The 15034-nt window shown below is 55.7% G+C and overlaps 1 protein-coding gene across 1 annotated transcript in view; it reads left to right on the forward strand.

Moving 5' to 3' along the window:
- The window catches only part of MYH9 (myosin heavy chain 9), a 90857-nt gene that overhangs the window by 50126 nt on the left and 25697 nt on the right, over positions 1-15034 (forward strand). Inside the window, exons 5-15 of the mRNA XM_007165677.3 lie at positions 380-473; positions 4566-4658; positions 5149-5212; positions 5774-5872; positions 6284-6427; positions 7172-7267; positions 8041-8159; positions 9577-9729; positions 10824-10997; positions 11696-11869; positions 13633-13747. Of these exons, the coding sequence (XP_007165739.2) occupies positions 380-473; positions 4566-4658; positions 5149-5212; positions 5774-5872; positions 6284-6427; positions 7172-7267; positions 8041-8159; positions 9577-9729; positions 10824-10997; positions 11696-11869; positions 13633-13747 (1325 nt within the window). The remainder of the gene's footprint in view (positions 1-379; positions 474-4565; positions 4659-5148; positions 5213-5773; positions 5873-6283; positions 6428-7171; positions 7268-8040; positions 8160-9576; positions 9730-10823; positions 10998-11695; positions 11870-13632; positions 13748-15034) is intronic.

The following is a 15034-nucleotide window of genomic DNA, read 5'->3' on the forward strand; positions in this document are numbered from 1 at the left end:
TTGCCAAGGAAGTTAACGGTACGAAACATTCCTTCGAGTGAAGTTTCGAGGGAACATGTATAAATGCCTTTGACCCCTGAGTCAACAGCTGCCTAAAACTGACTCCTGAGACATTTGGAAGCAAAGGCTGCCAAGTGACCAGGGCAGGCAGCGGACAGAAGTTTACTCTGGTCAGGCCTGCAGAGGGCCATGGGAAATGGCCCGAGTGAGTATTTCAGAGCTTAGCATTTGTTTGCCTGTCCCTTTTCCTGCTACTGGCTGTTGGGTCCCTCACTGGCACCCCACAGAATGGGAGACAGTAGAGCTCGTAGTGGGAAAGGGGCAGACGCCAAGGATTTGGCCACCTCTCCCCTGAGAACTTGCTTGGCTCTCCCGGCAGGGGCGAGTCTGGAGCTGGCAAGACGGAGAACACCAAGAAAGTCATTCAGTACCTGGCTCACGTGGCGTCCTCACACAAGAGCAAGAAGGACCAGGTGAGTGCAGGCCTTCCTCCCCGAGGAAGAGAACTTAATGATTCGTGGTTTGGCTCAAAATGAGAGTGTTTGGGGACTGAAGCAGAGGCCAGGCCTGCTTTCACTGAGGCTGGGAGTGGGTCTGGTTGGTAGCCCGCCCGTTTCTCCCTTGACCTCCTAACTTTGAGTCGCTATGGAAACCGGAGACTGCCCGAGGTTCGCAGCTAATGCTGCGCGGCCCCCACCTCTGAGGTCGGAAGAGAGATTCCAAAACTTGGCTCTCAAGTTGATGGAGACGTGAAGGATCTCGGGCAGGCCTGCACTGGGACCCCTGCTTCTGTTCCCTGCTGTTGAAGTGCCTCTGGGTGGACAGCCCCCAGCGAAGAGAGAACGGGCAGCTGGAAAGTCATCTCACTTCCCTTTTTTCCCCCTCTCCCTCTTGGTGGATTGTGGTCGAACCCAGCAGTGTCCTCGCTAGGTGAGCTGCACGTTTACTGCACGTTCTACACCAGGAATGCGTGTTCTGTCCATCGTGTGCCCTTGAATTACGATTTTTTTTCCTAAGCAGCTTTTCACCCCACACCATTGTCACTCTCTGCGTCTAGACCTCTTCTCGTAGGCTCGGCTCACTGACTGTCTTGGGAGGAGGGGCTGGGTTGTGACACACGATGACCTCGCGTGCACTCTGAAATGACAGCTCCTGCAGAGTGGGGACAGGCCTCACCACCTAGCTGTTCTCAGACGCTCCGGTCAGGCCCAGAGTTCCCACGGGCACACGGCACAGAAGGCCCCATGCAGAACCCTGACCGAGGCACGGCGGAGTGGTCATCTGCCCTCCCGGACCCTCACACGCTCAGTGTCCTGGACCAGATGGAGATGGGTGGCTCCCGCCTGCCACCACGGTGCCAGCCCGAAGCAGTGCCGGGAAGGCCACGCACAAGGCTTCCCCAGAGTGAGGTGTGACCAGTCTGAAGCATGCCCGTGTGGTGCGCTCTCTCTTTCTCTCAAGCACACACTCTTAAACTTCCCCGTGAAATCTAAGTGCCAATGGTGTCCCCTCAAGCCGTCAGGGGGAACTGTGCCATCTGGGTGCGCCCCCCACCCCCTTCCCGGGGCGCCGTGTGCAGCTTGTATAAGTAAGTAGCGGTGTGTGTCTCTTTGCATGCGGATCTGGGGTGTGTCCTGCAGAATGTCCTAACTAGCACAGTCTTCTGGAATCGAACCAAAAGTAACTTTTCATGTGTCCAACCTCGCAAGGCATTCTGAATCTTTCTCCAAGAGTTATATTTAGAAACGAATGAAGTTTTCTTTTGCTCCCTCTCTCTACCCACCTCCCTCCCCCATTTTCCATTCTTTTTAGGGGACCTATTTTTAAAACAGGGCTGTGAGGTTAGGAGTTCTCTAGCTGTGGTTTTCCATCTTTGGATTTGCAGTAAAATCCATTTCCCAACTATTCATTGAATGCCTAGTATGTGCCTGGATCTCCGGAGGGTGGCCTTGGAGTCCCTGCCCTGCGGGATGGGAGGCGGTACCACAGTTAGAGAGCAGGAAGGGAGACCCACGCGCCCTCCGTCTGGGGCTGCTCCAGCTGCAGGGGGGAGGGCAGGCCCCCAGCACTCAGGACGGCAGGTGAGGGCTGTGACAGGTAGAGGCACACTTGTCACGTCCCCTTTCTCAGGCCGCTCTGTGTGGTGGGCACCCTGTCCCCGGCTCCAAGTTCAACTCGAGTGATCGAATAGGCTGCCCCTGGCTTCCCGTGACCGCTCAGGCCCTCAGTTGTAAAGGCCATTGACCAATTTGGTTGATTTCCTTGCCTGAAGCTGTGTAGTGATTTTCCACACACAGCTGGGCCACGAGACACTCTTGAACTCGGTTTGCGCCCTTGTGTTCTGGGCCTGTCACAGCATACTCTGGGGGAGTGTGCTCCCCGCAGTGACCCAGGTGCTCATCCCAAGACCGCCCGTTGGGACACCCCAGACCTTACCTTGTGGGGGACCGGACTTTGGCCAGACGGCAGGTTGGCAAAGCAGAGCTTGGTGGAGGGACTTTCCAGGTGGACTTCCAGAGGCTGAACAGTGGCCTTTCATGCTCTTCCTCTTCCTCCCTCTGTTTTCTGTGTACTAGTTAGAGCCCCGGGCAGAAACTCCACCCAGTGAAGCCCTTCAGAAACTGCGTGGGTAATTCCAAACCTCATGAGCATACACTGCCTACCTCGTAATTTCACAGTATGTGGATTTCATTGAAAAATAAAGGTCTCTTCTGTGCCTTTATTGAAAAATAAAGGTCTCTTCTGTTCTCAATGAAGAGAAACCCGTAGGTTAGCCGCCACTATTGTCAGCAGGGAGCTCGGCTTGGGAATCCGAGGTGGTTGCTCCTGGGTTGGCCTGGTGGTCCCACGTTCCACGGTAGCAGCCCATGTCCCCAACAGAGGCCTTAGCTCTGCCTCCAGGCTGGCGGCAGGCTCTGGTAGGGGCCAAGCTTCCATCTGACTGCGGGAACGGGAGTGGCTCGGCCAGCTTGGCAGCCTGGCCTATGCTTCGAGAGGATGTTGTAGTGGGTGGGTGAGCAGAGCTCATCCAAATCTGGCTCCGTGGGCTGCCTTGGCCGCCTTCCCAGGCCCGCCTGAGCCCGGGGGATGGAGGCCCAGTGTCCTGTGACCGCTGGTGCCAAGCACTCCTGTAGAGCCTGCCTGTGGCTTCACTGACCCTCCTCCACTTAATCTGTATAGTCCGAAAACAAGACTCCCCAGCCCTGGGAGGAGCCCTGACCGGGGATGGCTGTGGGAAGAGGAGTGTCTGCCGGGGCCCCTTCTGGTCTCTGGTGGGCTCGGCCTGACCCCAGGACATCCTCGGTGCTCTGCGGACAGGTCTCGTCTGCGGCAGGTGTGCCTGGGAGGCTGTAGTTCACGGCTCTCCCGGGAGCCCCTGCTACTACCCGTTCTCCTCTTCATCACAAATTACAGGCAGCCTTTATTTCCGGAAAGTCTTGGCTTGACTCCAGCCCTGCTGATAAATATAAAACCCCACCTGGCCCTTGCGTGATGTTCTCTCTCCCTAGAGGGTGCCCAGGTATTAAGGTGAACAAGAGCCGTATTTTCCTCAGGCAGTGTTAGTTATTATCTGGCCTGCTGGGAGGATGAAAGGCCTGCCCACCTGACAGGGTAGAGCCCCCAAGTGGGGCCAGGGGTGCAGGGGAGACAGGGCAGTGACTGACAGGTGTGAGGTAGAAGCCTTGAATTCGATGACCTGCTTTGCTGGTTGATGGCTGGATGACCTTGGGCAAATCATTCCCCCTCCCTCAACCTCTGTTTTCTCTTCTCTGAAATGGGGCTACTCTGTCTTTCCTACCCTAAGTATCATGAGGATCCAGGGTTAAGAAGGCATAAATAAGGGGGCATTTTGTCAACCACCAGGTGTCATGAGACCCCAAGTAGGGTTTATTGGTGTTCTTGATAAGTAATTCAGAACCCAAAGTGGGCCTTGTTGATCCCATGCTCAGACGCCTGACTTGCTGGGAGCAGGTTTGGCGGGGGTGGGAGTGGAGGACGGGACCAGCAGGGGAAATGCAGAGTTTATTAGGACACGGATGAGACGAGCTGGTGTCTTTTGTGGATCTGGTTCCCTCTCTCCTTGTCCTATGGGAAAAAAACATTTTTTTGTGGTCTGTCAGGTGGGGATTAGAGGCAAGGAGGACAGAGGGAGGCCAGCATACCTGGGATGGAAACTGTCCAGGGGAAGGAATGGTGCCTTCATGTCTCTTTTTGGCTCAGGTGCTGCTTCCCAACGCATCCTCCAGGGTTGATCCAGGCCATTGGGCCAGGTCCCCAGAGCTAGCTGGGTGGGCGCTGCCTGCTTTCCTTTTCGATCACTGGTCGGTTAGCCCAGGGAAGTAAGTTCAAACCAAGCAGGGTTTCCAGATGCCTGGCGGGAAGGTCACTCTGGAGTGACACAGGGACTGCCAAGGCCGGTGTGGCCAGAGCCCATCCGGAAGCCTCCGTCCCTGGCACGTCGGATGTGTGGACACCGCTCTGCCACCTCCCCTCCGCCTGGCGGAGCAGGTCTGCCAGCCCACGCCGCTGCCTGGCCCTCACTGCACTTCTGGGTTCCTTTCCAGGGCGAGCTGGAGCGACAGCTGCTGCAGGCCAACCCCATCCTGGAGGCCTTCGGGAACGCCAAGACCGTCAAGAACGACAACTCCTCTCGATTTGTGAGTGCCGGCGCTCACGGGCGCCTTCCCACCGGTACTCGCGCCCCAGACGCGGAGAAAGGTCGAACTTGGTGCTTCCCGGCCTGTCGCGTGCAGTAGGCTGGGTCATGCACCTGTGTAAGGAGCTTCCTCAGCTCAGGTGGCAAAGCCAGCGAGGCAGTGGGGAGTCCCCGCCGGTCCCCTGCTTGTCCTGCTGTAACCGGCAGCCAGTTAGAACGCAGGGCCAGACCAGGCAGGAGGAACACCTCCAGATAACTTCTTCCCTCCTCTCCTCCTCCCCTCTGTGGCGGAACTTGGGCGCCGCTGGAGCTGGGCCCGGCTCAGGCTTAGCTGTGTGGCCCTTCTGAGTCCTGAGCACCCACGCAGTTGGGGTGCGGGGCCCCTGGCCGGGGACACAGGCTCAGTCTCTTGGCTTTCTGCCTCCAGGCTGTACCACTGGAGGTGGGACTGGAGGATGGGGCCTCTGATCTCTTCATCCGTCTTTCCTTAGGGCAAGTTCATTCGCATCAACTTTGATGTCAATGGCTACATTGTGGGAGCCAACATTGAGACTTGTATCCTTGTGGTTAATTGTAACAAGTGTTCTGGGTCTGGGGGGGAGAGATGTGACCTTGATGGAGAAGGAGCTGCTTCCTGATTCCAGCAGTTTCCCCTTTCCGGGCCTGTTACGACATCTTGTCTGTGCCACCCGGAAGAGGACCAGGATTAAGCTCATTGAGAACTCAGCTCAGAGCTCAGGTTTTTCTTCACGGGCGGGAAGAAGTTCAGCTTAGAATGGGAGGGAACTATGGAAGATCATTCAGTGTGGGTCCCAGAGGGTGGAACTGGGTGGACGCTACTTTGTTTCTCCCTGGTGTTATAGCCTGTGCTGGTAAGAGTGTTCTGAGCTCTGTTCTCTCGTGAGAAGGGGCCCCTTTAAACAGATAAGGCTCCCAAGTGTGAGGGCTGCTGTTTGCACAGGCTACACCCGTGAAGGGTAGAGCCAAGGTAGTTGGCCTTTGTTTTGTTTTGCCACTCTCTGCCGGTGAAGTTCTGTGGCTTTGGACAGGCCTGGGGGCATGTGGAGGGCTGGCTGCCTCCTCTCCAGCGAGCACCGCTCCTTAACGTCTGCAAAGACCTCCTGGAGAAATCTCGTGCCATCCGCCAAGCCAAGGAAGAGCGGACCTTCCACATCTTCTACTACCTGCTGTCTGGGGCTGGGGAGCACCTCAAGAGTGAGTAGTGGGCCCACAGCCTGACACGGGGGCTCCCCCTGCTGTCGGGCCACACACTGCAGTTAGGAAATGAAATCTCGGCCTTTGGGTGGGCAAGAGGAGCACGACTTCCGTTCCTGGGCCGGCTGAGGGCTTGGCCTCTGTTTCCGACCATGCCAGAGGAAGCCTGGCAGGTCACCGTGCAGCTGCGGACCTCGGGGCCCTAGTGCTCTCGGGTGGTGGGGGGGGGGGTCTACGTACGTGCCCATCTTACACGCTGGGGAGAGTCGGCCTTTCCGGCCACTCCGCGGTTTCTGGGGTATTTCAGGTTGCTCCGCGGTCTCCCACACCTTTGAGGTCACGGTGTTGACTGGAGCCTCTGGTTCCAGCACCTCCTGACCTTCACGAAACCTTGCCCTCTGCCCCCCACAGCTGATCTCCTGCTGGAGCCATACAACAAGTACCGCTTCCTGTCCAACGGGCACGTCACCATCCCCGGGCAGCAGGACAAGGACATGTTCCAGGAGACCATGGAGGCCATGCGGATTATGGGCATCCCAGAGGAGGAGCAGATGGGTAAGGGCCGGTCCTCCTGGGGGAGAGCACTTCCTGCTGGCGCTGGCCCTTAGGGAGTCTGTAACGGCCGGGAGGAAGGCCTTGAGTGTGTGGTAGGTGGTCCCTCAGATTTGAGGCTCAGGATTATTTCTTCCCGGTCGTATTGCCTGGGGACGTAGGGGAACAAAGGACAGGTTACCAGTTGCCCAGGGTCTGGGTCCACCACTCGTGTTCTTGCCATTTGCTAAAAATGGACTAGCCCTGCTTTGTCCAGGGCGAGTGTGGCAGGGGCTGGGGCTGGGGTCTCTGCACTGGCGAAGCTCAGAGTGAATACAGTGTGCAGCTTGCCTGCGTCCTCTCGTTTCTCTGGAGGGAGAGTGAGGAGGGCCTGAAGGCTTTACTTTAGGAAGATTGGGGGATGGAGAGACTGCACCCCACTCTCTAGCGTTAGGGTCAGTCACCTTTGCTCCGCACATAGCATGTGAATGGACGGGCGTGGCTGTGTTCCAATAAAACTTTATAAAAATAGACCACGTGCCCCTGGGTAGAGGCGCATCCTTGGTCCGGACTTGGAGAGGTTGGGAATGTTAACAGAGCTTGTATCTAAGCTGCGGTCGGCCAGAGGCCCTGGAGACATGCTTTAGGCTGAGGCCTGGTGCCCCCCACTTGGCTCATCTTGCCTGAGGGCCTCTGGGGGGAGACACCCACTCAGGGGCCTATTCCACCCCCCGCCTGGTTCTGACCTGCCTTTGGTTGCACCTGAAGGCCTGCTGCGGGTCATCTCGGGGGTCCTCCAGCTCGGCAACATCGTCTTCAAGAAGGAGCGTAATACCGACCAAGCATCCATGCCCGACAACACAGGTGAGCCTGTGGGCCCCTCACCTGAAGCAGAGGGGCAGGTGCCTGGGCTTGCACTGGCTTAGGAGAAAGGGTCTTGGAGCAACTCCAGACACTCCTGTCTTTTTTGTTGCGTGTGTGTTCGTGGCTGCCCGTCACTCTGTATTTTTTGTGAAACACACATGAACACGACCCTGCTGCTTCTTCACAGAGTAAGCCTCAGAATGAGTTAGGAAACCCATGATCCTATGGCCCAGCGTTTCCCCTCATTTGTTCTGAGACCAGAACGGTTGTCTCAGTAAAACAGTCACTTCTGCTGTCACTTGCCTTGCATGTGAGGACACGAAACAGTGTCGTCACCCCAGCTCCTCGGTCACTGCTAGGCCCTTGGGTCGTTGCAGGTGACTCGTTTATGTTAGCCTTAACATGCGCTTCTTAGGGGCTCTTGAAAAAATGTAACCCGTGCGCGTGTGGATTGTCCTGTTCCGTCCCGTGTCTGGGGCAGCGCTGCCTCGAGTCAGTCCTGTTTGTGGGTGGGACCCTCTTTCACACTCAGGACGTGGCCGGGGTGTGCGGAGGTGCGGATGCCAGGCCCCCGGTTAGGACCCGTGCCGCCAGCCTGAGGGGAGAGCTGGCTGTTCTGTGTGCCGTGGAGGAAGGGCTGGGGCCCGGGCTCGTGGTCCTGGTAACGATCGCCCAGTAACCACAACTTCCCCAGGTTGAGCAGCGGGACTCATTCTCTTGGGTTTAATTGAAGCCTTTTACCCCTTCCCTCCTCATTCTTTGAAAAACATCAGCTGCCCAGAAAGTGTCCCACCTGTTGGGTATCAATGTGACTGATTTCACCAGAGGGATCCTCACCCCTCGCATCAAGGTGGGACGGGATTACGTCCAGAAGGCTCAGACGAAGGAGCAGGTAAGCCCTCTGGCTGGGGTCGGGCCGCCTCCTTGGCACGGGCCACTGCCGCGGCCGGGTTGAGGCCTGCGCTGCGGCATCCTCGATGTTCGGTATTGTCTCACCTGGGTTCCTCACGGGGTCCTCACAGCGCCTCGGAGAGCAGGTGGTGTTACCCCCACTGAGAGCACGAGGAAGCTGGGCCCGGGGTCCAGGAACATGGCCAAGGCCCCCGCCTAGGAAGGGCCACCCTCGGTGGGAACTCTGGGCTGCCGTGTGCCTTTTCCCTGGAGTCAGTGTTGAGCTGATTGGTGGGCGAGGATGCAGGGGTATCCTGCTCCAGGATAAAGCGAAGCAAGCCCAGAGTGTTTCTGTCGCACAACTCGTCCTGGTGCCAGGGCGGCGGCACCCGCCATTCTTGGAGCCCAGGCCTCAGGGCTGTCTGTCCCCCACGGGCTGTCCTGCCGCACGTGGCGAGAGCCGGGCAGGGGTCTGTGCCGCTCGCACGTGCCCGCCGCCCAGGACCTGAGTCCCTGCCCGCAGGGCCTCTGTGGGTGGTTTCTAGTTTCTCTCATGGCCCTGGCGCTGGGTGGTTTCAGGCTGCTGCTCCCGTCTCTCAAAATTACTTTGAATTCACTTTGATGAGTTCTTTTTCCAAAGGGTGCTGTCCACCGGGCCTCCTGCTTGTGGCTGACAGCTGATTCTGGGCAAAGCACTCCCTCCAAAGCTGTTTTTCAAAAGACAGGGAGCATGATTATGACCAACTGTTCGTTTCCCTGATAATTAAAGAAGCTTAATTTTTTCATGATGAAAATACTACATGAACACTTAAGATTCAGAAAAATCAAAAAAGTCTAGAGAAGGAAAAAAATTGCCCCAGTCCTACCCAATGACGCTTATTGGGCAGCTTTTTCCTTCCTGCAAGGCCTTTTCCTTCTTTCTTTTTTAAACGTAGTTGTCACCTTGGCTTTTCATTATGGAACTTCTTGAACATTTGCACAATAAAGTGGAGAATAGTGCAGGGAGCCCATGTGCCCATCACACGGGCGTCTTCAGGAGTCACTGACTCATGGCCAAGCTTGGTTCCTGGTTAATCTGGTCGCCCTGCACCCCTAATTGTGTAACTTGAAGCAAATCTCAGACATCTTGTCATTTCTTCTGTAGATACTTCAGTTCGTCTCCATTTATTTTAAAAAGGTCTTTGCAAATGTCTAAGTTCACTCTGCCTGTATTGTTGGATATTTAGGTTATTGCAGCTTCCTTCATTATAGATAACACCACAGTGAACGTATTTGTACATGAAGCTTTTTTTCCATCCTTAGGGCTGTTTCTCTTGGGGGGGGTGCGGCCCACAGGTGACATTATTGGGGCAAAGGGAATGAGGACTTAAAGGCTTCCTGTATCTGACTCCCTGCCCCCCCGGGTGTCCCCCCACCAGGCTGACTTTGCCATTGAGGCCTTGGCCAAGGCCACCTACGAGCGCATGTTCCGCTGGCTGGTCCTGCGCATCAACAAGGCTCTGGACAAGACCAAGAGGCAGGGCGCCTCATTCATCGGGATCCTGGACATCGCCGGCTTCGAGATTTTCGATGTGAGCATCTCCTCCCTCGTGCCCCCTCCCGCCTCCTGAGCCTCTGGGCTGCCTTCTCTTGGGGCTGGGATCCTCTCTCCCATAGCCCCACAGCAATGCGAGCTGGCCACCTCCTTGCTTGTGTGGAGACAGAAGACACCGGTTGGGCGTATTTTAAGCTGAAACAAGATGCCCTGTGGGGTGAATTGGGAGATTGGGGTTGACATATATACACTAATATGTATAAAGTGGATAACTAATAACAACCTGCTGTATAAAAAAATAATATTCAAAAATTCAAAAAAAAAAAAAAAGATGCCCTTTGCCAACCAGAAATGCTGGCAAGAATGATACCTTCTGGATGGAGTTCTGGGAGGCCTCATGGACAGGGGCTTTCTGTTGATTTATTGCTTATTTATTCTCAAATATTATGAGCATTGTGACAAGATATTGTCCCTGCCCATAAAGACTTCAGGTAGGAAAAACTGATAAAGTAGATCAGCAGAGGTTCTTGACCTGGGGTCCATGGCAGATTTCAGAGGAACCATGAACGTGGGTGGGGAAAAAAAAATCACCTCTTTATTTTTACTAACTTTTCATTGAAATGATGCAGTTTTTTGAATTGTGGCTTGAGCAGAGTGTACAGACCTCAGTAGCATTAGCAGTGGTTGGATCTGTCACCACTAGAAATCAGACGTTTTCACGTCACAACAGTCATTGAAGAGATATAACATCATTTACGTTCATCTCTCCTTCAAAATTCTGGAAGTCGTTAAGCCCATGGCTTGTGCTTTCTAATGAAGAAGCACCGTGTATTGCTATGTCACAATATTTTGATAATTACATTTCAACATAACTTCTTTCTTTTAGAATCTATTTTATGCGTTTAAAAACTTTATCCTGATATAAGGGACTTTACCAGGCTGCTGGCGAGGTCCGTGGGCCCCAGCAGTGCAGCCCCTGCTGCTGGGTGTGAGGAGGGTAGGCCCACAGGGGGCGGCACGGAGGGGCCCCAGGAGGTTCTTCCCCAGCAGCCGTCCCCTTCCTTCCCGAGGGACTTGCAGGCCATGCAGCGGGAGGGTGGGCATCTCTGTGACCTTGTCCCCCTCTTGCAGCTGAACTCCTTCGAGCAGCTGTGTATCAACTACACCAACGAGAAGCTGCAGCAGCTCTTCAACCACACCATGTTCATCCTGGAGCAGGAGGAGTACCAGCGCGAGGGCATCGAGTGGAACTTCATCGATTTCGGCCTCGACCTGCAGCCCTGCATCGACCTCATCGAGAAGCCAGTAAGAGCCACACCTGCGGGGCTTCACCCCCGCCCTCTTCGCTCTGCCCTCCTGGCGCTGGAACTACCCAGAATTCTGACATGAAACGATTTGCTTCTGCAATGAGTTTTTTTTTTTAATCAGTTGCATTTTCTAACAAACAAGAACCCACGTGGCTCCCAGGCCTGTCAGCCAGTCCCCACAATGTCTGAGTCTGCTCTCTTGTCTTATAAACTCAGTGTACGGAAGGCTCTTGGGGCTCTGGGGTGCTTCCTCTTCCTCGGGAGGCTTGTCCTAAGTGTCACCTGTCACCATGTAGTTGTGCGGACATGGAGGGTGGGGGAGGGGATGCGGAGGGACTCAGGGGCCGGGGCATCTGCTGGGGGCGGCCTCTGGACGTGGGCCGGGGGTCTGCTTGGCCCATCAAGCCCGCCAAGGGATTTCCAGTGCACTCGTTGGAGAACCCTTCTGACGCATCATTTTATTAAGGTGTGTCAGCTGTAGCCTAGACCCCAGAAGTTTCTTTTGAGCTAGAGCTCTTAAATTGAGTGCTTTCGGTATTGCTTCTTCTTCTTCTTCTTCTTCTGTTTTTTTTTTTCCTCCCTACGGGGAAGCACTGCCTACCTTCTGGAGAGATTCTGGGCTTTGGCTTCTTACGAGGGCAGGAATGGGTGGGTTTCCAGGTCGAGCTCACCTGTGCGACGCTGTGCTCCCTCCAGGCAGGCCCCCCAGGCATCCTGGCCCTGCTGGACGAGGAGTGCTGGTTCCCCAAAGCCACGGACAAGAGTTTTGTGGAGAAGGTGGTGCAGGAGCAGGGCACCCACCCCAAGTTCCAGAAGCCCAAGCAGCTGAAGGACAAAGCTGACTTCTGCATCATCCACTACGCTGGCAAGGTGAGGAGCACACACAGGAAGGTGTCGGCCGGACCTTTGTAGGAGACTTAGCGGCGATTCTAAGACCGGGAGCCCCGAGGTGTGGGGCGGGGCGCAGTACTCTTGTCCCGTGACTCGTCCGATGACGTGCCTGGTGCCTTCAGCGTTCACGGGACTCCCCCACCTCGCCAAGCACCATCACATGTTCCGTTTTGTTAGAAGCTTGTGGCAATCCTGTAAGGTGCCCAGGCTGGTGTCCTGTTGTGTATTATTATTAGGTGCATTTTCCAGGCGTGGAAATGAGATTTGTGCTAAAGGCGCAGGCCGTGGAGTCTGTATTAGAGCTCTGCCCCTGTGTGACTTTGGGCTGGTTACCTCACTTCTCTGAGCCTTGGTTGATTCACATGGAAAGTGGGGATGACCACCACTGACCTGGGTAACATGGGTTAAAGGAGCTTGTGAGCCCAGAGTGGGCAGTCAGTGCTCTGGGGCAGGGCCTCTCAGCCTCCGCGCCGCCCCCTCGGGGGCCGGGTCAGGCTTTGTGGTCGGGGCCGTCCTGTGTGTTGTAGGATGTTCAGCAGCTTCCCTGGCTTCTCCCCACCAGAGGTCAGTAGCGCCCTCCCTACTTGCCAAACCAGAAATGTCTCCAGACATCCCAGAACATCTGCCACATGGGGGTGGCACAGTCCCCTGGGTGAGAGCCACACCCGTAGATGATGGCTTTGTTATTGCCAAGGCCACCGGCCAGTAAGTGGCAGAGCTGCCTTCACACCAGCTGGCACACGTCCTCCAGCTGGCGAAAGTGCCGAGTCCTAACCACTGGACTGCCAGGGAATTCCCACAAACTCCCTGTTTAAAGAACCTCTGTTTTCTCGTTACCTAAGGTAATGGCGCCTAAAGCCCCATTTCCACTTCCACCCTTGTTAGAAATGCAGGAGGGCTTTTGTTGCACTGTTGTCTGTGATGCAAAAACTGGGTGCACCCGAAAGCCCACGAGGGGCCTGAACGGTGAAACTGGCTGTGTGCATCCTCGCCTGGGCTGCACTACAGCTGCTAAAAGGACAAGGACGCTGCCTGTGCCCAGGGGGACACATGACCAAGACACTCAGCTCCAGGACTTGTCATCTCCCAGGAGCTAACTCTGCCCCTAGGGAGAAAGAAGCTACCATCCTGTACCTTGTCATCAGTAGCAGTGCGTGTGCGGAAACCTGTCGAAAGGGGCCAGGAGGGGACCACAGGCTGAGAGCGGCGGTTACTGCTGTGTGGTTTAGGACGGAGGTTGCAGCGGCTTCCCGCTCTGTTTGTATCGTTAGAATATATAATGTTGTACTACTCTTGTTATTAAGGACATATTTCATAAAAGATAAGAATAACGCATATCCAGGAAAACCTGGGTATCCTGAAATGACAAAGAAAAAGTAAAAATCACTTGCCTGTTACTAAAAAGAAATATTACCACATTTTGGTTAACGTCCTTTCAGGATTTTTTCTTTAAGTTCATGTTACCTTAAAAAAATTAAAAACAGAATATTCCGCAGTGTAACTATAACCATTTGCTTGGGGTTCGCGTGGCTTAAATTTTTTGCCTTCTGTGTGACTCCGCAGAGAACATCTCATGGAGGCCTCCGCCCTGGTCACTCCTCATTTCCTTCTTGGGGATGTAAACGACGGGTCGAGGGTTCACGGTTTTTAATGTTTCCGCCTGTGGGGGTGCCTGGTCATCGGAAAGGCTGCGTGCGCCGATGTCCCCCGAGCAGCCCGTGACCTGGGGTCCCGTCTTGCAGGTGGATTACAAAGCTGACGAGTGGCTGATGAAGAACATGGACCCGCTGAACGACAACATCGCCACGCTGTTGCACCAGTCCTCCGACAAGTTCGTCTCGGAGCTGTGGAAGGATGGTACGCCCTTGGCCCTCACCCCGCCTCCCAGTGCCCCCGGCCAGGCCTCTTCCCTCCACGGCAGCGGGCCGAGCCCAGAACGTGGACCGGGGGGTTTGTGGCCGCTTAGCACTCGGGAGCCTGGGCTCCTCCAGCCCTTACGGTCACCCTGTCCTTGAGCCCCGAGCATCCTTGAACGTGCTGTGCAGCCACTTGCTCTGGGGCAGAGGCTTCCCTTGGCTCCGCGGCCACAGACAAGCCCTTTCTAGTGCCGGGGGTGTCACGTGATGGCCCGGCGCCCGGCGCCCAGGTTCCCGTCCCACTCCTTCCTGCCTCCCTGCTTCTCCCTGGTAGCTGGTAGCTCTGGAAGTGGTTCTTTTCCTTGTCTCTGCTGGTCTCTCCTCCCTTCTGCCTGGGTTTTGCTTTAACCTCTCTGTTGCAGAGATGCAGAGCACCCAGAGAGCCTATTCCTATCAGCGCTTTCCTGCCCTCCTCCTCCTAGAACCAGGTGACTGGCTGCCCGGTGCGGCGTCCGTCCGCGTGTGCTGCATCCAGGGCTGCGTGACGAGCGCCTCTGCTGAGCTTCCTCTGCCATGGCTGCTCCTGCCTGACTGTGCCCCGTCCCTGCTCTCGGCCCCGGGCTGGTGGGGAGGCCCCTCCCGCTCCCCAGCGCAGGCCTCCAGTGGAAAAGCAGGCACATCGGGGCCGTGTTTTGATATTGACACTTCTTGTTAGATCTTAAAAGGAAAAAAAATCAGTTTACAACCTATACGCCCTTCAGAACTCCCGCTCGTGAAGGCGGCGTCTCGTTGATTGGATGGCTGCCACGTCTCAGCACGAGGCGCTGTGCGCACTGCTGTCTCTGTTCGTGTGTCTGTGCGTGCGTGCACCTGTGTGTGTACGCAGCAGTCAGTGCTCCTGGGCCAGGCCTGCCGGGGGCAGGGCACACTTACATGAAACGGCGGGTTGTTACGGGGCGTATTGGACCTCACGCTGGGCAACCTGAGTGGCCTTCACAAGCCACCCACTCCCAGGACACCTTTGGTGGCCAGAGGGGCCCTGCGGTGGCTGCATGAGGTCCAGATGCCTCCCGTTTTAATTGAGGGGATTCATCGGGTCCATCCTCACTCCCGGCTTCCCTCTTGAGCGACAGTCCTTTGTGTTGCCTTCAAAAAGATAAGAGATCTGGCCACAGAGGAATCGGAAACCGACTTTGTCACAGAATTCTTAACTTTTGCAGCCAGCAACGGAAGCTTTCAAATTTAACATTGGCTCTTGCTTAAGACTGGCCTCAAATCGCCTGCCACT

The sequence above is a fragment of the Balaenoptera acutorostrata genome, chromosome 11 (assembly GCF_949987535.1).
Source record: "Balaenoptera acutorostrata chromosome 11, mBalAcu1.1, whole genome shotgun sequence".
NCBI lineage: Eukaryota > Metazoa > Chordata > Mammalia > Artiodactyla > Balaenopteridae > Balaenoptera > Balaenoptera acutorostrata.